Source organism: Kwoniella bestiolae, chromosome 3, assembly GCF_000512585.2.
Source record: "Kwoniella bestiolae CBS 10118 chromosome 3, complete sequence".
NCBI lineage: Eukaryota > Fungi > Basidiomycota > Tremellomycetes > Tremellales > Cryptococcaceae > Kwoniella > Kwoniella bestiolae.
Genome location: NC_089243.1, coordinates 1,882,646 through 1,905,992, shown reverse-complemented (window position 1 = coordinate 1,905,992; position 23,347 = coordinate 1,882,646). Strand labels below are relative to the sequence as shown.

The 23,347-nt window shown below is 47.5% G+C and overlaps 13 protein-coding genes across 13 annotated transcripts; 9 read left to right on the top strand and 4 right to left on the bottom strand.

The window, feature by feature from the left end:
* Positions 1-174: 174 nt before the first annotated feature.
* I302_105407 (uncharacterized protein) lies at positions 175-1,805 on the top strand (the record flags this gene model as incomplete). Its single annotated transcript, XM_019195266.1, has 3 exons — positions 175-741; positions 809-1,080; positions 1,148-1,805. 3 exons carry the CDS (start codon positions 175-177, stop codon positions 1,803-1,805), a joined length of 1,497 nt encoding a protein of 498 aa, XP_019042979.1.
* A 759-nt stretch (positions 1,806-2,564) lies between these two features.
* I302_105406 (uncharacterized protein) lies at positions 2,565-3,310 on the top strand (the record flags this gene model as incomplete). The annotated part of the gene is made up of 3 exons (XM_019195265.1): positions 2,565-2,858; positions 2,975-3,190; positions 3,278-3,310. The coding sequence occupies 3 exons, from the start codon at positions 2,565-2,567 to the stop codon at positions 3,308-3,310; spliced, it is 543 nt and encodes a 180-aa protein (XP_019042978.1).
* Positions 3,311-3,746: 436 nt separating this feature from the next.
* Positions 3,747-4,346, bottom strand: I302_105405 (uncharacterized protein; the record flags this gene model as incomplete). Its single annotated transcript, XM_019195264.1, has 3 exons — positions 3,747-3,933; positions 4,003-4,167; positions 4,273-4,346. The coding sequence occupies 3 exons, from the start codon at positions 4,344-4,346 to the stop codon at positions 3,747-3,749; spliced, it is 426 nt and encodes a 141-aa protein (XP_019042977.1).
* An 809-nt stretch (positions 4,347-5,155) lies between these two features.
* Positions 5,156-6,526, top strand: I302_105404 (uncharacterized protein; the record flags this gene model as incomplete). The annotated part of the gene is made up of 6 exons (XM_019195263.1): positions 5,156-5,194; positions 5,263-5,357; positions 5,434-5,456; positions 5,525-5,853; positions 5,947-6,201; positions 6,263-6,526. 6 exons carry the CDS (start codon positions 5,156-5,158, stop codon positions 6,524-6,526), a joined length of 1,005 nt encoding a protein of 334 aa, XP_019042976.1.
* A 98-nt stretch (positions 6,527-6,624) lies between these two features.
* I302_105403 (uncharacterized protein) lies at positions 6,625-8,719 on the bottom strand (the record flags this gene model as incomplete). The annotated part of the gene is made up of 5 exons (XM_019195262.1): positions 6,625-7,001; positions 7,066-7,171; positions 7,643-8,209; positions 8,278-8,420; positions 8,521-8,719. The coding sequence occupies 5 exons, from the start codon at positions 8,717-8,719 to the stop codon at positions 6,625-6,627; spliced, it is 1,392 nt and encodes a 463-aa protein (XP_019042975.1).
* A 269-nt stretch (positions 8,720-8,988) lies between these two features.
* Positions 8,989-13,555, top strand: I302_105402 (uncharacterized protein; the record flags this gene model as incomplete). Its single annotated transcript, XM_019195261.1, has 11 exons — positions 8,989-9,314; positions 9,404-9,666; positions 9,803-10,607; positions 10,668-11,046; positions 11,100-11,484; positions 11,552-11,778; positions 11,840-12,170; positions 12,234-12,408; positions 12,459-12,516; positions 12,579-12,762; positions 12,834-13,555. 11 exons carry the CDS (start codon positions 8,989-8,991, stop codon positions 13,553-13,555), a joined length of 3,855 nt encoding a protein of 1,284 aa, XP_019042974.1.
* Positions 13,556-14,086: 531 nt separating this feature from the next.
* Positions 14,087-14,597, top strand: I302_105401 (uncharacterized protein; the record flags this gene model as incomplete). Its single annotated transcript, XM_019195260.1, has 2 exons — positions 14,087-14,400; positions 14,462-14,597. 2 exons carry the CDS (start codon positions 14,087-14,089, stop codon positions 14,595-14,597), a joined length of 450 nt encoding a protein of 149 aa, XP_019042973.1.
* Positions 14,598-16,043: 1,446 nt separating this feature from the next.
* On the top strand, positions 16,044-16,537 carry I302_105400 (uncharacterized protein; the record flags this gene model as incomplete). Its single annotated transcript, XM_019195259.1, has 2 exons — positions 16,044-16,336; positions 16,399-16,537. 2 exons carry the CDS (start codon positions 16,044-16,046, stop codon positions 16,535-16,537), a joined length of 432 nt encoding a protein of 143 aa, XP_019042972.1.
* A 310-nt stretch (positions 16,538-16,847) lies between these two features.
* On the top strand, positions 16,848-17,475 carry I302_105399 (uncharacterized protein; the record flags this gene model as incomplete). The annotated part of the gene is made up of 2 exons (XM_019195258.1): positions 16,848-17,105; positions 17,191-17,475. The coding sequence occupies 2 exons, from the start codon at positions 16,848-16,850 to the stop codon at positions 17,473-17,475; spliced, it is 543 nt and encodes a 180-aa protein (XP_019042971.1).
* Positions 17,476-18,524: 1,049 nt separating this feature from the next.
* I302_105398 (uncharacterized protein) lies at positions 18,525-18,983 on the top strand (the record flags this gene model as incomplete). The annotated part of the gene is made up of 1 exon (XM_019195257.1): positions 18,525-18,983. One exon carries the CDS (start codon positions 18,525-18,527, stop codon positions 18,981-18,983), a length of 459 nt encoding a protein of 152 aa, XP_019042970.1.
* Positions 18,984-19,833: 850 nt separating this feature from the next.
* I302_105397 (uncharacterized protein) lies at positions 19,834-20,332 on the top strand (the record flags this gene model as incomplete). Its single annotated transcript, XM_019195256.1, has 3 exons — positions 19,834-19,925; positions 20,057-20,153; positions 20,201-20,332. 3 exons carry the CDS (start codon positions 19,834-19,836, stop codon positions 20,330-20,332), a joined length of 321 nt encoding a protein of 106 aa, XP_019042969.1.
* A 967-nt stretch (positions 20,333-21,299) lies between these two features.
* On the bottom strand, positions 21,300-22,121 carry I302_105396 (uncharacterized protein; the record flags this gene model as incomplete). The annotated part of the gene is made up of 1 exon (XM_019195255.1): positions 21,300-22,121. The coding sequence occupies one exon, from the start codon at positions 22,119-22,121 to the stop codon at positions 21,300-21,302; it is 822 nt and encodes a 273-aa protein (XP_019042968.1).
* Positions 22,122-22,471: 350 nt separating this feature from the next.
* On the bottom strand, positions 22,472-23,272 carry I302_105395 (uncharacterized protein; the record flags this gene model as incomplete). Its single annotated transcript, XM_019195254.1, has 1 exon — positions 22,472-23,272. One exon carries the CDS (start codon positions 23,270-23,272, stop codon positions 22,472-22,474), a length of 801 nt encoding a protein of 266 aa, XP_019042967.1.
* Between the last annotated feature and the right edge of the window lie 75 nt (positions 23,273-23,347).

Genomic DNA, 23,347 nt, shown 5'->3' with positions numbered 1-23,347 from the left:
GCTCATAACGATCAATGATCAAAAGTGGCAATCATCAGTCACAGATAAAAGGTAGAAACTGATTCAACGTACTGTGAGTTCATAACAATACCTCCTTTGTTCCACTTCATTTCTTTTTTCGATACGAAGCACACCCACTTACTCTTCCACATCCCACAGAGAACACCCCACACCATGACAACCTACCTATCCCCGCACCAATACCGAACATTCTCCAACAAAGAAATCACTCCCTCCGCCTCAGTCTCACCTACCCCCTCGGTATTCGATCTAACAGATATCGACGCCATCTCCACCTCCCTTCAAACCTCACTATCAGGTGTCACCCCCTCATCCAAGTCCAAGAAACCATCAGGGCTGGGTATAGGTCGAGCGCCCAAATTCACTTATCGTAAACATGCTACCAAACCGTACGGACGAGAGAGGATTTCTTCCATCCAAAGGGCGAAATCGAAGATCAACAGATTACCTTCTTCGTCAAACAATAAACCCAAGAAAGGATTGAAGGCTCGTCCAACACCATTGAAGTTAAAATCTCAAGATATAGAGAGAGCGAGGGGCGAGGAGGAGAGTAAGAAGATGGGAGTGATGGATAGGGTACGACTCGATCGATGGAGGAAATCAATTTGGAAACCTAAACCTGAAGATGGGGTACAAGGTCAAGTGAGAGTTCCGTTGATGTTGCCTTATCCTAAATTTCCGGCTGTACCGCCTGTTGATAATGACGAGCTGAGAAATGTCGTGAGTCCCCTTCACTCAGCTTGGACAGATGGTACGGATGGAGCTGATGTGATATGACGTGAGATAGCCAATCGGATATATCCTTGATAAGCTCACACCTGTCCTGCCGTCCATTTCGACAATTACTCTTGCATATCGACCGTACGCCACTATCCCTCATCCCGATCCGTCTGTCCAGCCCATCTCGACCTTACCTTTGGCAATTCCTGAGGTACTTGGTGGAAATAAACCCCACTGGGCAGAGAAGGTTAGAGGTAGAGAACCAGATATGGTCTTGGGTATAATGAAGAAGGGAGCGGAGGGTGAGAAGGATAAAAGCAAGATGATCGTCCCTGTCATGTGAGTTAAGCTCACCTTCCCAACTTCATCCTTGATAAACCCTGCTGACCCACAACTTAACTTTCAGGTCACTGGTCTTCACCACTCAATGTGCATACTGGCCCAAACTCACCAACCCGCCTTCCTCTTCTTCTCAAGCTTCATCGTCAAACTACCGCACACCCTCCGAAGCGGCTGTATCAACGGCCTTACCAGCTATAATAGAATCCCCCGAATCATCCGACGAGGAAGAAACCTCCAATACCTCCTGGTCATCCGACTCAGACGACGATGAACCGTCCCTTCCCGCCCCTATAACAGACACCAAAGGGTTCCTCCATCTCCCCATCGTGCCCCTCCCACTCCCATCTCCAGAGACCTTCGCTCTGATCCATCGACATCTTCACCACCCCCATCGACCGTTTATCCCTGATCTCCTGTCCCTCCCTGATACCTGTACCACCAGAGAAAAGGTTGTCGGAGAGCTGGGTGAATTGTCAGTCCAGCAACTTATGGTGAAGTTGGAGGTGCTACAGGGGGTATGGCAGAATCTTTGTTGTCTCGGTGTAGGACGATTGAGCACTTGGAGACAATTGGGGGAAGCTTGGGCTTGCGTCGTGGGGATCATTGCTGGGAATGGGATGTTGTTGAGGGACGCGCAGCAGCAAGAGGGGAAGGTGAGATCCGCGGCGGAGGAGGTGGCTTGGGATTGGGTGAGGAAGGAGAGACAGAGGGTGCAAAGTTAACGATAAGAGATATAGTATGGGAGTTTTTGGTTGTAATTTAGACTGTGGATATTTTATATTGGACATATAATGCATTGATCTGCACATTATCAGTCGAAAATCACATACATCCTTCGGGTCAGATCACTTAAGAGTCTACTAACCAATGAAGCATGAAATGTCGTGAATGGTCCATCTCGGTCTTGATCTTGATACCGAGAACTATACTGCAACACAGGAGGTCGTATATGTCAAGCTTTGGATCCTTAGTGTGTTGGTTTGATAGAGATTTCACGATTACCAGGAGGCATTCAGGGAATCAAATTAGCAATCTCCCCGTCTGACACTCCTTGTTCATATTGTCATTTGGGTTTTCCATTTGACAGCTCCATCCAAAGAGAAGGGATGTCGATTACCGTTATGATCGCTCATCTCCTCTAGACCTGACAATCATTAATCGTCAGCCTTCCCTTTGGACCTGACCTGACATTAATCTATCTATTGATCGATGGTCAGCCTACCCTTTGTACGGATTATCAAGTTTGATTATCACTTGTGACTGTGAAAACCCTAATGACCTGTATTGCATATGCATAAATATAAGGGAACTTGGCCGGATGATGAATGTGCTGTCGTTTCATCATAGATACAGTATCCGACTTTCAGGCAAAGTCGTACAGTGATATTACTGCAATAAATACTAAAAGGTACGAATAACGCGATAACAGCGAAGTCTCAACCAATCAACATATATCCTTGTTATACAGCATACGATTCACCATGAAGTCCATCCTCTTCACCTTACTCTCTACATTCCTCTGCATCCAAGCTGATCCATCATGGGATGTGATCGTTCGAAACGACATTCCGGAACACACCCGATCGATCCTGCGCCGGGATACCAAAGCAGATTACAAGGGACCGACAACTCTACAATGGGGCTGGACGATGTCGGATATCGAGGGTCTACCGGCGGAAGAACAGTGGATCAAGGAGCCGGTGACTTGGCTGGTATATGACCCTAAGGCTGATATGGGGGATCCCAAGGATGAGTATATACAATTCAATATGACCGTGAGTTTGAGCCGTCCTGTCAATACACACACACACACACACTCTCTCTCTCTCTCTGGTTCTCGGCGATACTAGTATGACACGAAGCTGATTCAACAGGTCTCGATCTTGCTCAGTGTTACTACCAGGTTTCAAAACTGAGCGCAAAGGGAGATGAATATCATGTCAAGCAGACGATCGAGCCTCCCTTCTTGGAGGAGCAAGGTGATCCTTCAAGATTGGGAATCATCGATGGCGGGAATGTCATTTGCCCAGAGGGGGAATGTCTAGCGGAGAATTGTGATGGGTTGACTTGGCCCAAATGGGACCAAGGGTACCTTGCCACTCATGCTGTGAGTTTTGAGTTTCACCGAGCTTACTATCAATGCACACGCACCGAAGAGAAAATACTCATCAGATATACCTCATATGATATATAGGCCGTGCCGCCTGCGAGAGACGATAAGCCATAATAGTAGTGCAGACTTGGCCTTACTTGACTGCCTGGATTACGAAGGTGGTGTATGGTGTATGGTGTGTGTTGTAGACCTTTGTACCTGGCGGACTACATCCCTTCTGGCATATTCCGTTGAGCTTGTGATGCACGGACAATCTGTTGAATGTGTTATCCATTGGTCCCTGCATTGTGACCAAGGCGTAAAATATGAGTTGAGTGCGATTTATCCTCTGGAAAAAAGAGGGATGTCAAAAAATTCCGTTGAGGTTTGGGGAGGAATTCCTTTGGCTAGCGTAACAAATGAGCAAACTCGAACGATACGTCATATGCATTCTGACAGATCATCGTGTTGGTATTATCCACAATTGTGCTGTATATCGGAACAATGTACCACTGTCACTTAGCATCGGGCAGGACCGACTCCGCCGCAGCTCACCGCCGACGATATCTCATCAGCCTTGGCTTTGAGTGCTGTCAGCCGCTTGTGAGAACTTCACCCTAGATATTACGGGATCGGTATCCGTGAGTGCTCCTTTGGTTTTCCAGGTGGAGATTCGCCTGCCTTTAGTGGAAGGTTCAACACGGTGGAGAATGGTGTAGCCTAGACCCCTGAGTTCCTTCACCTCGGCCTGTTGAGCACTGAACACTTTTCTTCAGCAGTAGCAGTAAAAGTGGACACGGATGGATGACGATCTCGTCTCCACTCACTCTGTCAGATGGATGTCCCCACCATTCTGGTAGAGGGTTCCGTGTCGGACCCAGGAAGGTTTCGTCTTAGTGCCGCCTCTGTCAGAGGAAGCGTGCTCAGAGGCGAACTCTGTTCGCCCAGCCGAGTCATACTCGACGACATACGCGTTGTCGGGAAGTTGATGCCTGGTCAGATCGGGATTAAGGTCAATGGTATGATTAATTTTAGGAATGAGCATCAAGCAGTGATTTTCAGCACGACCTGAATGCACCACCGGAAGTTACACTCACCACGCCTGGAAAGGTAAATGTCTCGCGGATGTAGGGGTCGAGTTTGAAGGGTTCGTGTTGGTAGTGGCCGACATTTCAATGTTCTAGTCTGGTGAAGTTGATCAGGATATGGTGTGTGATCACGAAATAAAACGATTGGCAGGAGATTGTTGATGGAGCAGCATCGATCAAGAGGTGGTATGCGCGAAGGGGTATATATACCTGACAGATCACTATGCACATAGCGTATAATATGCATGGATAGTCTGGGTGTCCACAGACGAGCAGCAGCTTGGTGTTTCGGTCCTTCCATTCAAGCTTACTGCACAGCTTCCTCGATACTCGTCTGACCTCGCCTGATGACCAAAGGATCCTTTCACATACATTCGGTGTCACCCATGATCTCAGGTCTTGGACGACTTCTGATGACGATGGATTTTCAACAAGAGTTCTATTTTTAGTATCTCAAGGGATCGCACTTGGATGCTCCAGTCCTGTTTGCGTGCTCGAGACGTGTAGAGATAAGAACGACAGACGATGACTTCAGCAAATCGTATCTTGATCCCTCATGAGGACAATGTGACTGAGCAGGAATACTCTCTCTACCTTCACCCCTTCCTTTGACCTTCGTCATTTCCGGTGCCCCAATCTGACAATCTGATCTATCGGTCCGGACCTAAGATATCTATGAGTTTTACATAACGAGAGATCACATCATACATCCTGAATGCCTCCATCTGCTTGGTAATCCATCTAAATACCATCCATATTCATCGTGTATATATATAGAGCGTATATCAGATTGTATTTATACTCCCCCAGAGCGCAAAGCAATCATTGATCTTACATGTACATATCAAACAATCTCACTCGAACACTCAGATATACCAGCGTAATACGAAAGATGTCGACTCAAATTCCAAAGACCATCAAGGCTATCCAGGTGGGTGTTTACTGTCCTCTATACCTCGAAGGATTGGACGATTGCTGATTGTGCGTATGATATGACAGGTCGATAAAGTGGGTGGACCCGAGGTGAATGTGTTGAGGGAGATTCCTACGCCTGTACCTAAGGAGAATGAGGTGTTGATCAAAGTACAATGGACGTGAGTTTATCTAATTCATCAGATGTTCATCCTTAGGGGACAAGCCTTTTGGCTAACATCACATTTGTATATTCAGCGGGGTCAACTACATTGATAACTGTCAGTATCCCCTTTTGAGGTACCCATCAGTGTCATTCTATGACTAATCATGAGTATTATCGTTGCAGACTTCCGATCAGGTTTATACCCCGTCCAACACCCCTACACCGTAGGCCAAGATGCCGTCGGTACTCTTGTCCAAGCACCGACCAACTACCCCATCAAAACTGGTTCAAGGGTATTCACCACAGCTGGTAGCGCATTTGCAGAATACCTCGTAGCTCCTCGTGATAGGGTCGCAGCTTTACCTGACGAGATCGATGCTAAAGATGGAGTATCGATGGCTACTCAGGGATTGACCGCTTTGTACCTTCTTAAGGAGAGTTATGCGGTTAAGAAGGGAGATTGGGTTTTGAATAGGGCTGCGGCGGGTGGTGTGGGGTTGATCTTGACTCAGGTGAGTACGGTCTTCCTATCCCTTCGTCTTGGAATATACGATTATCATGGGATGTAGTGTCATGCTGAACTGATTCATGACTTATTGTGGTAGATCGCCAAACACCTTGGTGTCAATGTCATCGGGACAGTGGGCTCGCAATCCAAAGTGGATATTGTCAAACAATCAGGAGCAGATCATGTATTACTATCGTCGGACACATCCGAATCGAACGTCAAGAAGATCCTAGAGTTGACAGGTGGTCAAGGTGTTCACGCGGTATATGATGGTGTAGGAAAAGATACCTGGGAAGAGGACTTTGAAGTGGTCAGAAGAAAGGGTACGATCGTTACCTATGGGAATGCTTCGGTAAGTGTATGATTCTATCTTACTCGTGATGGCCGTATTGACCTGGTGATGTATGACATAGGGCGCCGTACCTCCTTTCCCTCCTGCCAAACTCTCACCCAAGGCTCTCAAAGTCACTCGACCAACCTTATTTGCTATAGTCAAGACCCAAGAGGAATGGGACGAGTACACCTCTGAGCTTATTGAGATTTCCAAAAAAGCGAAAATTCATTATGCTGTACATAAGGAATATGGGTTCTCAGCTGAGGATGTCATCCAGGCTCAAAAGGATATACAAGGGAGGGGAACTACTGGGAAATTGTTGATTAAGGTATCTGATGAGTAGAATACCTTTTTTTGCCCTTGTAAACCTTGTCTTGTAGTTCGGAGAAAGGAATAGATTTGTAAGAAGTACAAACAATGCATATCATGCAAGTGTGTATACTACGGTTTGACCCAAGAAGATACAACGAAACTTGCTGCGCTACCCACTGCTAAGCCCGCTACCAAGCAGAAACTCGCCAACGTACCGGCCACGTCCCTCTCATCCTCTTCTATCCTCTTGTTAAGCTCTGGCGACGAAGCTACTATCATACATAGTGAGCCTATATATCCGTTCGTCAGACCCAAAGTGAGTATGACCAGGAAGTAGAGCAGGTCGGAGTTGATGATTGGTGTTGAGATGCGTGGTGTGGTGTTGCATAGGAAGATGATGGGGATGAACAGGGTTCGAAGGAGGGATAAGATGAGGATACGTGGTGGGGAGGTGGTGAATAGTGCCTTGACCGAAGGGAGGTAGGTTCGACCGCAGTAATCGCCGACTAAGGATGACATGTTAGCACGAGGGTTTATCCTGCTATAACGAGGGGGAGCAGGCAGACTCACTGTTGAATAGTAAGAAATGTAAGGGAATGAATACGTCTGGTTGGAGTAGTCTCGGTGTGGGTTGTTGGGTAGATAAGATAGTAGTGGTGATGGGAGGGAATATTGACTGAAGCAAGGTTAGTCAGCGTATAACCACAAAGATCTCTGCAAGGCCATAACAAGTCGAGAAACCCGAACATCGACGGGTGATCCATCTCTCATCATAAACTCTCTCGCTCCATCCGTCCTGATTCCGCCTCCTGCCCCGCGGACTAAGGCCTATCCGAACACTCCTATTCTCGCCCCCGTTCGGTCACATCCCCGACATCCCTTGGACCATCTCTTCAGGTGATCTGCCCGTGTTTTGCCCATTTCCTCCTCAATCCTTTCGTGTTCTCCTCATCCCCCATATTGATCCACCCAACCCCTTCTTATCCGTCGAAGCAATCCGCCCCTCCTCTTCGATCTGCCCTCTTGTATCCGTTCGTCCCTTCTGCCCTGCCCGTCTCCTAGTCTCTCACTCCTTTGCTATCCCTTGCCCTCCCACCTCTTCCGCTGCATGTCAAAACAAACTGAGTACAGAGCTATCCGGACTCACCAAAGTCACAATAAACACCCAAGCTACAGCTACCATCAACACCGAGTTCTTCTTAAACACCTTCATGGTTAGACCTTTCTTCTCCTCCCTTTGTACATCCTCGTTGTCAGATGACCGAGTGCTGGTCGAGTTGATTATACTGGTATACTCCGGATGATCCATGAGAAACCTATGAGCGACCAAACAACCCATCATACCTATCGATCCAGCCGCCCACAATCCCACGCCAGCCATTGTTGAAGCCTTTGACCCCTCTTCTTCCTTCTTATTTTGAGTAGCTATCACAGCTAACACCAGCTGAACGAGGGAAACAAGTACTGCTATACCCCCCTGACCTGACATTACAGCTAAGATCTCTTTGGAACCCCATAATGCTGATAGGGCAAATACACCGGATTGGAGGTATGCCGTTGAGATTGATAGGATCACTGTAGTTGCTATTATGGTTGGGAAGAGGAGGCGAGACGATAGTGATGGGAGGATTAGGGGGAGTAATGGGAATGTGAGGATTAGGGCTGTTATGAGTAGAAGGAGTAATGACCAATGGATTCGCTTCGATGGGGAGGTCTATGCGCCAAATTCCTGGTATCAGCGAACGTTTCGAACAGATATGACGCATGAGTTGGAAGACTTACATTCCCTACGTTCCGTTGGGCCAGGCCGAGGAAGAAGAGGTTTCCAAAGCAGTATGAGGATGAGACGTAGCTTGCGAGGTTGGATTTGATACTTGAATCCGAGGGGAAGAATGATATGAAGAGCGGTATGGTGCAGATAAGAGCTATAATGGATCAACGACCAAGCTGGTGTCAGCATATGTCATCTTCATTGCCCAACCAGATCTACTCGTTGTACTAGACGTAAGTGTGAGGAACACTCACCATTCCATCCCATCAGTACGCCTGCACCTAATACCCAGAAAGATAGATAGACCTTGGGTCCATGCCTGATATCTTTTAGTCCTTCGCGTTCTCGATGGGACGAAGCGTCATCGCCCACTGAAAGGGGCTCATATTCCCCTGCACCTACCCTCGGTTCTTGCGAGGGGGTAGATAGAAGGGATCGTAGCTGTTTGAACATGTTGAGCTCAAAAATCCTGCGAGTTGCCATGCATGGGAGTTGAATGATGTACAAGAAAGAACAAGTTGAGTTTGTTCACAAGTGGGTAGTACCCGGTTGATCGGGAATTTGCGAACAACTACAAGTGTCCAACTATTGAACCAATTTCACCCGTAAACTTCTTTACATCTCATATATCTCTTGCTCTTTCATCCTCACCATACATCACATATTTCATACTTATCTTGTACTCGTCTCCTTCTCTAGTCGACCGTTGAGGTCTCATCACCATGTCTGACCCCTCAGATCCCCCCTTGGGGACGCTGAACGAATCAAACGATATAGTTATAGATCCCTCGCTTTTGACTCCTCAACCTCAACCAGCAACATTAGAAGCCGCCGCTTCTTCTTCTTCACAGCTTGATGTACCTGCCTCAACGGAAACTCCTTCCATTCTCCCTCAAGAATTACCTGTATCAACACTCGATGCAGCCATGTCGTCAGCCGCGCCATTCGAGCTCCCAACATTCACACCTTACATACCGAACCCTGGGGTTAATGGTAGAAGAGCCAGTACGGGTGGTAAAGCGGCCAACGGACAGCATAGGAGTGTGGGGTAGGTATCATCTCTCCCAAGACCTTCTCGCCTCGCCTTGCTAGATACATTTACACGGTGCTTGTGCTGACCATCTTTCCACTCGTCAGTCCCGAGCTCTCAACCCCATCAAGATTATCTCATGCCTCGGGCGGAACGTTCATACCCACTGGTGAACCACCGTACGAACCACCTCAAGATATCGTCTATCCACCTGATAAGATCCCCAACCCACATTGGGGAGATATGACTCCTCAACCTATCATCGAGAATTTCCCCGCAAATTCATTGTATAGGCCCAAGTACTTGCCAGCGGATATCGATGATAGACTGGATAAGAAGAGTGTTTGGATAGGGGTGGAGAAGGACAGTGGTGAGTATATGTTTCATCTCATATTGAAGCAAATAAATCCTTCACGCATCGGATGGATCTACCACCGCACAAAGACAGAATCCTCATTTATGGTCAAATAGAGCTACGATAGCTAATTTTTTCTGTGCTTCTCCAGCCCGCGCGGTATACTTCCTCCCACCAACATGCCAATGCTGCAAGAATCCCGCCGTAGCTCAACACTGTGATCGAGGATGGCCAAACTGCGCCCGATGTATAGGTAGAGGAGTGACATGCATACCTGGAAAAGCATGGGGCATGATGCGTCCAAAAGGTAAACGTCGGAACCTCAAAGCAGAAGCGGGCAGAACCAAACTACCTACTCCCAACATGTCAACTCCCATGAAGAACGGTAACTCCTCCAAATCGACACCATCATCTTCGGCAAAGGGGAAAGGGAAAGCAGTGGAGCAGGATAGACCACATATCGTCCCGCCACCGCCACCTCTCACAACAGCAGCGACGACCGATGCTTCTGCTGAACAAATGGATGTAGATCCTCAGATACCAACTAATGGTCAAAATCAGAAACCAAGAAAGAAACGAAGGCTTTCTACCGGAGCTGAAACCAGTACCAAACGTATACGGCGGAAGTCTCATCGAGATTCCACTGGCATGCTGCCTCTCCCCGCCGATCTCCCCCTTTCTCGCGCCGATCAGGAATATTTCGCAAGATTGGAAGTGAACGCTAAGAGACCACCCTTGATGGATATGTATGGACCCTGTCCCGTTTGGGCAAAGACCAGAAGATCATTACAAGCTGCATGTGAATACCTGCGTGAACCTAGGAAAACTGTCGGTGCTAGTGTTGAGATTGGCGTGGGTGGTATAGCGAGGGGAATTATATTGGAAGGGGAAATACCGGATGCTCAAGGTATATATTGGGGTAAGGGTAAAGATACGGGTACTATCATTACTTCTATGTGAGTTTGTTCTCCTCCGCTCCGTTGGGGATTCGTAGCACTGATAGTTGTAAACGTCAGTGGTCAAGCGAGGAAACAGAAAAGCGAGTACCTTTCGGACTTGAATGGATCTCATGATCCTGCTGGGGATAATACAGAACCCGTTCCTCAACCATATCTGCGATCTTTTATTCCCCCCCTCAACATCCTTCCCTCCACCTCACATGGTGAAACCCCTGTACTTCCTCAGATACAACCCAATACACAATCTAGCCTGGACATAAAACCTGTCTTAGAGAACGGACATGTGAAGGAGGCTGTGGAGATCGAAGCTTTGCTTATGGCACAAAGAGCCAGGACGCCGGTAGCTCTGGCTGTGGCACAGGACTACCTTGCTGTACCATTCAAGGCACCTCGACCTTTCATCGTACTAGGCTGGTTCTGGATCACAGATGCTTGGGTAAGTTGTCCCTGATTTCATCATGGACCAATCTGACTGACTGCTACCTATAGCTAGAACCTGTAATGCCCGATGTCGAATTTTTCCGGGTACAGCAAAGTCGACCGATGGGACCTCCTCAACACGTGATTTGGAAATTCAGGTTCGACTGGTGTTCTGGCGGAAGCCAGGATATACCATGGTGGAGCTCGATCTTGGAGCCAACCCGACCAATTGGGTCACCTCCGACGTCAGACCAAAACGATCAATGGCAGATATCGAGGTCTGGTGGTGGTTCGACTCCGATTCAGATGCGATCGGATTCGACCGTCGTTGACCAAACATACCAGTATAGCTGTCGAAGATGCAACTGTACATCTAGCCGGGTTTACAGGGATGGGGATATATGCCTTAATGAAAGGTGTTCTTGGTTCTTCGGAGACGCCTCCAGCGATACAAGTGAGGGAATCTCCCATTGAGTGTCACTGGTGGAGGTTGAAATACTGATCTTGCTGAGGTGGTATAGATCACATTGGTCCAATAACCAATGTACCTTTCCCCCCTCAACCCAAAAGTCGAATACCACCTGAAACGCTTGGGCTCCGATTACGTCCTCCCGAACCTTCAGGCATCACGCATGATATCACTCAATCTCATGCTGGACGGGAGTTCTGGAGAGGTTGGGTATGTCATAAGTGTGGTCTGGCGCAGGAGAGGTATAAATGGGCTGGATGGTCATGCGAAGCTTGCGGGGTGAGTTCAATCATAGCAACCTAGCGATACGATTTAGATAAAAAGCTGATTATCTACTCAGCACTTGATCAAGCCACCTCGACGGATATACACCGCAGAAGATCTACGACCCCCCTCACGTCCGGTATGTTCCTCCGCACGACAAGATGACGGATATGCCTCGTTTCCGTTCACGGCCAATCGCTCATGGTCATTGTTTGATAACGATATAAAGGTCATTAAACATACTCTTGATCCCCTCATTTTTGGTCAGGACTGCGAAGTACATCATCTATTGGCTCATGAGGAAAATGCTGTGAATGAGGTTGCGGGAGAGGTTTTGAGGAAATTGCAGATGCAGGGAGAGGATGAGTTACCGCTGAGGAGATATACGGCTGTCACTACCCGAAGACGTGAGCTTACCTGTTGAGCTGACGGTGGTGATAGGGGGTGATGTGCTGACTGAGTTTGTATAGCGTCAGAACTCACCATCTCACCCTTCTACACCTATCTATGCGGTTCTGACTCCTCCCTAATCAATGCATTCCCAACATACCGATCTGTCCATTGGTCGACTGTCCCTCCGGTCTGTCTTGAGATCATAGATCTGATAAATGGTAGAGCGAGCAAGATGTTCTCTGGTGAACGAGAGTAAGTAATTTCTTTCCTCCTCTGACTTCATAAGCTGATGGGTTATTTAGATTCGATAGCTTGCTTATCGCTGCAAATCCCCCTGGCTTGACTACGGCCTTGATGCCCGTAAGTGTTTCCAGGACTGCTCATGGGAATGGCATAGATCTTTGACATTTTGTTTCTTTCAGAAATTCGACATCGAACCGAATACTTATTTGGCGATACTCGTCTTGGGATCCGATGGGAATGTCCGGGTCAAACAGCAGGGCACCAAGCAAGGAGAGATGACGGTGCAGCATGGTGATATGATAGGATTCCGGTCAGGCAACGAAGGTATTGAAGTTTCACTTCGAATGGATAATTTCGGTTTTTGTGAGTCCCCTTCCCCGATCTCAAACGTGACAGTAATATCAATGGATTTGTTGGCTTACCTATCCTTTCAGTCTGCATCGCCCGCCATGGTCGATCCGATGAGATACCTCAACCACAGACTGCTACTTCCGACTCAAGATTTTCCGTGGACAGTTTCCTCCCCCACATCCAGAGCGATTCCAACCCATCATCTTCCGTCGAACCTTTATCAGCTACTTTCCCACCGGCCTCCGTACCAGCCCTCACTGCAGCAGATAGAACGACAACCAAAAAAAAAGATAGAAAATCAATTTCCTCGCGCCAGAAGGTGGTTCCTGCACCTGACCCAATCACCAAACCGGCTGAGATGGATTTCAAGAATTGGTATATCGGTGCATATCCTCTAGACCCACTCCAACCTTTGAGGATCTTACCTCCCTATCGACCTTTGGAGGAAGTAGATCCTAACAGAATCATAATATTGGACGATAAGGCATCTTCAGACATTAACCAATTCGAACCACCTCCATTATCGCCTTTACCGGGTTACGACGACTTGCAACCTGAACCGCCTGTTCAACCGAAACCCACGCCTACCAGTAAGAAGGGTAAGAATGCGAATAGCAGCGCCAGTACGCCTGCAAGTTTAGCTAAGAAGAAGGGAAAGGGAGCTAGACATAGTATAAGTGTTACCCCGAGTGTTGCTACAGCGGAATACGAGGAGGACAGAAGGAGTGTTACGGGTGGGACGCCGGGGGGAAGAGGCGGGAAGAGGGGGAGGGGGAGAGGAAGGGGGAGAAAATCTCTCAATTGACCAACAGGGGCGAATAATACCGTGTCAAGGAGATGAACATCACCTTGTCCTTGGATGCAACGTGGTTTGTTTCATGTGCTCGGCTCCGGTACAGTAAATCTGCTTGGTCACTCATGCCTGATGTGTCTTTGATGCATCTTCGATGAGGCCTAGATCTCGAAGTGATGCTTCTTTTCTGCCTCTTCGTTCAAGCCTGGACCACAGACACGCCTAGAACTTCAGGTCAAGAATGAAGACTTTGAGAGAATTCCGGACCTTTTGCGAAACTTTTTTGTGTGGTTCTGAGCAGGCTGCATAGCATGATGATATGAAAGCCAGGTCTTCCTCCAGTCAGCTCGGCGATATCGTTATCACGGTTTTTGCAATCCTTTGTTGGTGTGCAGCATGGGATGCGATGACGATCAGGCTTCCTAAAAGATCTTCGGTGATAGTCGCTATACCTATATATACCCATGTGTATTCGAAGTCATCCCGCATCTTTCAACATTTTCTATGTACCACCCATTCTAAACAGTTGGTTCATCCCAAATCATGCCGCCTGAGAAAACGAACGAATCCAAAACTACGCAATCTGCCGATTCCCAATCTGGGGATGGTATACCCCATGCAAGGGACACGCGGATGTCAGATGCTGATGTATACATAGAAGGCATATCCAACGCAATTTCCGAAAAGGTGCTGCGTGCGAGTCATCCCAGATTTGCAGATGATCAGACCGCTCTTGAGAAATGGTATGACACCCAATCCCTCGGGACGCCCATCTCAGTGCTTCTACAGGTCTCCCAGGGATCCACAGAAACTGCCACCGCTTATGTGTTCGAAGCTCCATCTAGTCGTGACGCAAGGTAAGATACATTCTCATCGTAGTACCGCATTGTGATCAAACGATACTGATAGCACCTCTAGCAAAGACAGCAAATGGGTCTGGTATCCTAAACCCAGTCTGTTGGGCGAAATCTTGAGCGTACAGGATGCTATAGCTACCGAAGATATCCCGAAAGTGGTGACATGGACTGGTATCCAATCCTTCCAGTCGAAGTAAACATGATGAAGTTCATGGCTGCAAGTGACCAAATCAGTGCCAAGAGCGGTCATTCAGCTGCATCCGATATCTCCAATGAAAGCAGACAAGCTAGAAGGAATCGTGAGCGAAAAGAACGGAAGGGGGGGAGAGAATACGCACCAAGAGATGATACACCTCATGGATCCATGTCAATCATCAGCGAGACATATACAGGTTCAATTACAGCGCAAGGTGCAGAAGGTAACGCGGAGTATTATGTCCTTCCGGGGTCAGGATCATTGGACAATGACCATGACAATCCTATCGTCATGCGCCGTGGGGGACACGATGTCAGAAAAAACGATGTGACGGTTCGTGTATGTGAGTCTCGCCAATACCCCGGGTAAGTCTGCTTCCCCACTCTGCTACCTCCATACAGAGCCCTGTAATTGACTTGAACCATCTTGGCGTACTGTTCAGCCAATCATGGCGGCTCGTGACTTTTGATGAAGGATCAGAAGAGGAATTTCCCATATAATATGATCCCTAAGCTCTGACACTGAAGTATCTGTATATTCTGTAGAGCTTTCCCGCTAATTTCTGTAATGAATACTCTTCGTATGCACGTTTTCCTTTTGAGTACGTGTTGTCAAAAAGGTGACAGCCGATTGCGACAGCGACAACGTCACTGTGAGTTATGTGCCACGGAGATTAGCTTCTTGATCATCGGAGACGGTCGATTCTCCAACAGCTCACAGTCCATGAGGATTGTATCATACCAGAAACTGCGGACATCTTCCATGGACACAGAGTGAGCAATGATTCATATAGCGAATACCCTGCCCCATCATAGATTTGATTCTTGGTCGGAAAGATATACAGAGCCATCTAATTCGAAGGAACCAAGTACACACTGCGGTTGCGCGACATCCGCCACATAACCGAAAAAACCCCGTCAAACACATCAACCCTCTTAGTTTTCAGCCCTCACATCTCGGTCCACACTGGCCTAGGATGTGCCGAAGCTATATGCGACGCATTGGAAGACTATGAACTATTGTCGCATCGACTTCTCTGGCGGATATGCGTCGTGTGTGGAGCGGAATGAAGCCTGAAATCTATGAGAGCGGCATAGCTCCTCATACAAAAAGGTTCTGTTTGGCGCGTCACCTATGCACGTTGCTTCAGTGTCCTTGCCTAGTAAGACTACAATCGTAGTCTTCTAGACTATCTCAAATGGTACAGAATATATCTCACCGCTTTTTCGCATATCTACAGTATGATGATGGCGATGCAGTCAAGTTGCGGGTCACCCTATTGCCATCCTTTGCGAGTCGAGATGATGCGACCTGCCGTCATTCCAGCCGTTTGGCTCTCCTTTCACACGCTTTTGCAACCCACCCAAGGGGTGCTTTCGTAAGATACAGACTTGTCTCGATGATCAACACTGGTCAAGCCTGATGTTTCCACATCTAGAAGTGCGCAATGGTCGATTACAAAGCTTTCACAAAATCAGGCTACAGCCCTCCTCCCAATCTCACCTACACAAGCTCTAACACAACTGCAGGTCTGTCCACAGGAGAAGCAGGGATCATCGACAGCGAAGAAGACAAGGATGAGATGGAGAACAAAGCCCTAGGAACATCAACAGGTGCTCTCCAAAGTGGACGTACGCTTCTTGTGGACTTGTGTACCGCTTACAGTCTGGATAGTGAATTGAGGATCGTAGGTTCAGATTGTCGACATTTATTCAGAAGTCGGTCGAAATCCATACCCGGGTGAGTGCTATCTTCTTACACGTTTTCACTTCCAGTGGCAAAAGCTTATGACCAACTTATAGGAAATACGACCTCTTCGTCGAGATGTACCGGAGCGAAATCCATTCAAGCATCATGGAGCGTTTAGAATCTCAAATCGAGGGTCGAGACTTTGAGAAACTCCCAGCTCTATTAGCTGTCACATTGGATACCAACACCTAACATATGCACAGCACCTCTTATGACGCGCACCTTCCATTTTTCCAAGAAGACTCGTCGAAGAGTCGGTAGAGAGGCAAGGCCATGACGCATGTCCTCCGGTGATATCGGTCAAAGCAGAACGTCTCATCTCCTTTGATGTACTGATGAAACGAGAATGCACGCTTTTAAAAGGAGAGTCAGGAATGTATAATACCAGGACATTCAGCCATGCCTATAAGAAACCCAGGCATGTGGCATTTCGACTTGCCACTTTGTATTGCTTCTACATACTCTTGTCCACCGTTAACTATGTGCCCAGTCTCGTTACACCATGGCGCCTGAACAGGACAATCCTTGCAACGCAGACGTTCAACCACCCACAAGGTCTACAGCTTCCCCCTTCGGCAGCCAAAGTTATCACGGTCGTGACTTCGTATCGGCTGAGCTTGCAAACTCAAACGTGCAGACTTTCGCAAGTCCAGAAGATGGCATCGCACATTACAACGAACATGGCGGGGTAGGCCGATTGATCACTGTCGGAGGTGAATCTCTTGATGATATCAGAACGACCACTGGCCATGTGTTTGAAGTACCTTGCACAGATGGCTCTGGGTAAGCAATTTCATGCACTGCCGACAATGCTGCTGTGACCGATTGACTTTGATCGCATGTAGTACAATCGGAAATTCCTAATCGTGCCAGAATGGCGATATGCGCGAGAGATCGATCTCAACTACACCACCTTGACCAGCGATGATAGAACTCCAGGAAATGAAGAGGCAAGCTCAGAGGGACCGACTCGCAGCTGCGCAGACTCCGCCGCTATAGGTGATAGTGCCGCTAGCTCCGTGTCGGGTAGACGAACGACGAACAGTGCTTCGTTACCCCAACATTACGGTCCGGAAGAGGATAAACCAATCTTCATTTCGGATGGGACGGTCTTCAGAAGAGGGATGTAACCAAATTCAGCGGTCCTTCATCAGACGATCCTAGGTAAGTTCTTCTAAGCATACCAGAGTTTTGGTATGACTGATCACCAAACTTGCCGTATGGCAGCATAAAGAGTGTATACTTGAAATGTAGTAGGGATGATCAGGAAAGGATACTCGAGATTCTCACCATAAGACCTCGGTCGGTCTGTAACCGGATGATCGACTATGCCACTTCTTTTCTGGGCGGTATTCGACATGGAAAGGCATCATAGCCCCGACGTTACGGTTGATGTCAACTTAATGACTGGTTCGCTCGAAATGTGATTTTACTATTTCTTGACGATGGCTGAGCGAACAGATTCTGATGGCTAGATCCAGGTGGAACCTATTGACTGAGCTCTGATAATCGGGATCCTTGTGTATTTTGTGGTCTGTTCTGAGGAGAAACCTTTGTTTTGTCTTGCACGGATATCTTGTAGATGGGACATGTTATGAAATGAGAAATGCGATACTTCTGAATCACGATGTTGTCGATCGCCCTTTTGCTTACAAAGTATGGCTAGATGCGAATCACTTAATCTTACTCGCCATACGGCTTTGGAAAGTGACATCGCCTGGTGAAACAGAGACGGCTAATCCTAACAAACCAAGAATAGACTACAGTACAATCGCCCGACAAATCCGCCAAACACATAAGTCTCGCCACACGAAGGTACGAAACCTTTGTAGTTTCGAATGCTTTATACGAGAATCTATGGAGCAGAGCTCCTCGTCATGCGAAAGGCTTACTTCTCGCAGTGCTACCTCTTCCCTTGTGCCAAACTTCTGCGTCGAGACTAAATCTCGAGTCGAAGCGCCTTCTAGTCACGTAACACGACAAGGTCTAGATCGCTTTCCTTTGCTGGGGGTGAAACTGCACCCGAAAGGTTGGACGAAGGCGATGCAAACGGTACATGGCATGACGTCGAAGTGACCGAGCTCAGAAATGGTATAAAGAGAGGACGAGACCCATTCGGAAACCCTTTCTTTCTCCTTAACGCTTGAACTCAATTTAAACAGCAATTAGCATCAACACCATGACGGATACACAAGAAAGCATCGGCATGAATCAACGTAAGACTATCTATACTTTTAGGGAGGCTGAATCTTTCAAGGCCGATCCAATCAATAGTGCACCTGGTAGGGGAGATCTCTCTGGTACTTCGACTGTTCTCGTTGCTTATCCTAAAGATCTCTCACCTGAAAGTTCCGCGACCAGCAGATCGATCAAGCACTTGGGAGGTTACGTCAATTATCAGGAATTGAAATGTCGATTCAGCGACACACCCGCAGCTCCTATTCCCTTCTTCTCTGGGCCGCAAGAGGCTGTCGACCCGACTGACATGCCTGATAGGGACACGCGACAAACTACAATCTTGGTAATCAAAACTACCAAAAATCAATCCCTCGGACAAGCTTGGGCCGGACGTAATAGCGATACATATCAGCTCAGACCAGTCGCTTTGGAACAATCTTTCCTCGACCAATTTAAGTGACAATGGTTCGTAAGTGTGTCCCTTGTTGATGATGACTGATATTAGCTACCGGGATTGCAAGGGACACCTGGTCAATGATTGATAACTTAGTGTACGAGGTTTGACGATAATGAATCTGTCGTCAAACCTTCATTGATTCAATGGCTACATGGCTTGTCACATGTTCTGGTCGACGCGTTGAGCTCCTAATACAGTCGTCTAGTCACTCTGATCACTCTTCTGTCACAGTAAAGTTCGCTTTCGTGCCGGTGCACGCACTGTCCTAGTTGTCAGCGGCAGAGGTCACGTTCGACAATGGCCTGTGAGGCGATGTCGGCAGACTCTTCAAGCCTGGTACTCTACAGGCTACCGGTGACATTTGGCCGCTGATTGCACTCATTTGAGCTACACTATACAGCATCCTTGTTCCTCCTTTATCTTGCCGGACCTTCCTGGCTCAGAAGCCTTCCTTGCATGATTTTTCACAGCGATCTGAGCTAATAGTCGAGACCTTGCGGAATCACCCAGTTCCTCGTTTGCTCTTCTAATGACGTCGTTCTGAGTTTTCTGAGTTCAGGCTTCGTTGCGAATCTCAACGTTTGACTTCTGAGAACAAATCGCGTATGACGCAATGAGGGTGCGATGAAACCCTCTTCGATGTGATAAGGCCAGCGAATGCGTTCGCGTATCCTTTGTTCCACTGAATATACAAAGGAAATCGACGAAGACACAGTGTCCTGTATATTTCTCACACTCACTTGTATATATGTGGACACATGCAGTTGAAGTGTGCGCTCGTACTTCTCGCTTCTATTGCTCGACCATTATCGACAATTGATTCCCCCTCAATTTGCGCCGAGCTAGACTGATCATGGCTTCTACAATTGATCAAGCCAACAGTGCAGACTCGCTATCGAGCCCTACTGCTTCTGGCCCATCTGTAGAGTTCATCGCCACTGTCAAGTGCGTTGACGGCGAACCCAAGTTTGTTTATAGGCAAAATGGCACAGCGACCGGCTTTGGCCGCATGGCTTTGCCCAAATTCAGGTCGAAGCGGAAGGCTGAGCTGTATTATGACACATATTAGATGTTAGGCCAGGAATTCCCGGTCATGGGTCACTATCCAGAGGTAAACGACCCGATTGGAAACAGGGGGCATGTCTACGAACTTGCGTCAAAACACAATCCCGAGTGAGTCTTTCTGTGTGCCCGTTGCTATTGTCTGACCTTGAAAGCAGAGTATCGACCAAGATGATTTACATCCCGAATTTCGAATATCATGGACCGCTGTCCCACGACGGACGAGAGAGCAATGCCCAATCGTGTGGGGTCAGCTCACAGGCCCCCTCGGTAGAGCGTACGGAAGCTGAGCTAAACTATCAGCTCGAACAAGAGCTAGATTTATGCGAGACTGGGAGCTCATCGTTACAAATATTGATAGACATAAATAGATTGTCTGAAGTGTTTCCGGAAGGGGAACTTCCCCCTGATCCTATACGGACGGGCATTGGCCGAGCTCGATTGTATACATCAGATAGCGACAAGGGGTAAGGTTGTTCGTTATGGCTATTGAGGACTTTATCGCTTACACTTATGCTACCTCGGTAGTGAGAGGACCCAAAGAACCTTTGTCGCTGTGTACAGTGGGAATTTCTACCGCTGGTGGCTCGATGAACGAAAGAGTGATCTTAAAGATTGCGGAAGTTTCACTCGTTGCAACTGATCTATGATAATCAATGGAACCCCTGGGCTTGTTTGTTGACGCAGAACTTTTGCTGTCATTATGACATGTACATCACATAGGGATCATGTGGTCATACTGTAGGTTTGATCGACTTACTCGAATTCTATATTGATCATCTTCCAATGTCCACTGTGCATCAGTCCTTTCTTCTCCAGTCTCAGTCCCTTCTGATTGTCCTTGACAGTCCCTACATCGACACGCTTCGTGTCATGTTCACTTCTTCCACCGCCAGTCTCTACTTCAATTCTCTCTCAGCCTCGAAGTAAGTTTTCACTCGGCTTCTTCTCTCTCCCATGGGTTCGGACTGTAGTCGTGACTCTTGTTGAGTGGACAAGTTGTTAGCGATGTGTAAGTGGTGACCAGGTAGGTCTCCTTTCTTAGTCCTCCTGTTGTCTTTCTCGATGATACATCTCCTGTTGCGCTTGTCAAAAGGATCGGTGGATTGCAATCCAGGAGAGTAGTCTCTAATTAGAAGCATAATTCATCGTTCTTCTCAGGTCGAGACTCAATTCGTGTGTGAAAGCGATACATCTCCCCTCATGTCGAACTACAATAAATGTCTGACCCAAGTTTCTCACAAGATCCATCATCCTCTATGTCCACCATCTCTCTAACCTAAACCCTAACAGTACACTATGCCATGGGTCTGCAACCCCTCCGCTCATACCTTCCGACCCTTCATACTCTCCTCTGATTATACTCCACAGTTCTTCTAGATCCCGTCGATGCTCTTTCGATCTTGAACCCTTTTCTAACGCTGAGGTCCGAACAGAATCAAGCTCATCTTCCAGCTCTACCATCTTTCTAATCAGGTATTTATTCTCTTTCTCCGTGGAGGCGATGAGTTTTTCCCTATCTTCTAATTCTTCCTTGAATCTATTCACCTCAAACCGGTGCTGCTCCACCATCCAGTTCATCTCTTCCCTCAAGGAAACTACTGATGTTGTCTTCTCCGGATGACCCTGTACTTGCTGTTCCAACTTGGCCTTCAACTTCTCCATATCTTGTTTGATATCATCCCTTTCCCGCTTCACCTTACCATACTTCCTATGCAGCACATCATTCTCACTCCTCAGCCTTCTAGCCGATCCCTGCGCAATCTTCAGGTCCTTCGTGACTTGCTGATGTGAGACGCAGGATTTTGCTAGTGATTCTCGTGAGAGTTTGTTCTCCCTTTCGAGGTCTGGTTGGATGGTACGAAGGGTGTCGAATTGCTGTTGAGCTGTTATTGCTTGGGTGTGTGCCTTGAAGGTGGTGTGGGAGAGGGATACGAGTGTGGACACAAGGTCAGAGATGGGGGAATCGAGCTTGGACCGCTTGGTAGGAGGATGCGAAGTTGATGAGTGAGAAGGGCGTGAGGAAGGTGGACGAGGACGTTTAGGGAGTGGCGAAGAGGGTGAGTGATGGTTCGTCATGTCGCTGACTCATGGGGAGATGATAAGACGATGAAAAGGTGAAGATTGAGATACAGAGGAGAAGAGCAGAAAGTGTTTTTGCATTGTAGTATATATATGTAAGTACGTATGTGTGTAAAGTGTGGTGTATGTGTCTGTGCGTGATAGTATGATGTCCGTGCACTATCACTTGACTTGATTGTTCTCATCTCATTCAATTATCAATGTCCAATGCATTCATCATCTTCAACAACAATTCATCAACCAATAACAAACAACAGAAGACTCTTCAAATTCCACTCATCATAAAACAAACCCAAAACAAAGTAGATAAAGGATTTCCGTAGAGCTATGTGATATATATATATATGCTAATCATCCTCTCTTTCAACCTTGATCGACACATCGTCGTCGTCCCTTCTCCAATCATAATAAGCATAATCCCATCCAATCTCACCTCCGTCTTCATCCTCCTCCTCCTTCACCGGTACATCGTCCTCCGCTCTGGGGACCTCACCATTCCTAGCGATTATCCAGTTCAGTTCATCTATTCTCCACTTCAACACATACTCCCTAGCCATGTATACCTGCTCATTATGCTCCCAAATGGTTCTCAGGTCCTTATTTTCTGTTCTGAGATGAAGGGTCTGCTTCAGCAAAAACCAGTACTGATCATCCAGGAGATGCAGTCTCGATCTCAGTCGATCATTGTCATTCTGGAGCTTGTACGATTCATAATCGGATTTTACCGGTTGATGTTGAAGATATGAGGATCCCGTGTACTCATACTTGTTCGTATTGTGGATATGCAACGAGTCCGGTTTATAATGTACAGCGGTATATCGATTATGATGATCGGACGATGATGGAGGGACGTAGTGATGGTGGTTTCGAGCAACATGTACTTGTGATAAGAGGTATCTCGGTTTGTAAGGGTTGAATCTCGGTTTTGTTGTATAGGTGCTGGATTTGACTTTACCGATATTACCACCGTGATCGATCGGAGGGGATTGGGGTTCCCATTTGGGAGAGGGAGGTGTCCAAGTAGGTGAAGGGGGGGAATATGAGGGACTGCTTCCCCTTGGCAGGTATGTGGGTGTAGAGACGGGTCTGGTATAGATGGGATCGTAAGTGTTGATTCGGAAAGGAGGGTGAGGAGCGAGTGGCGACATCTCCTATATTGGCTAGTCAGATGGGGTTCCTTTCTTCCGCACTATACTAATTCAAGCACTTACTTGGATGATTGA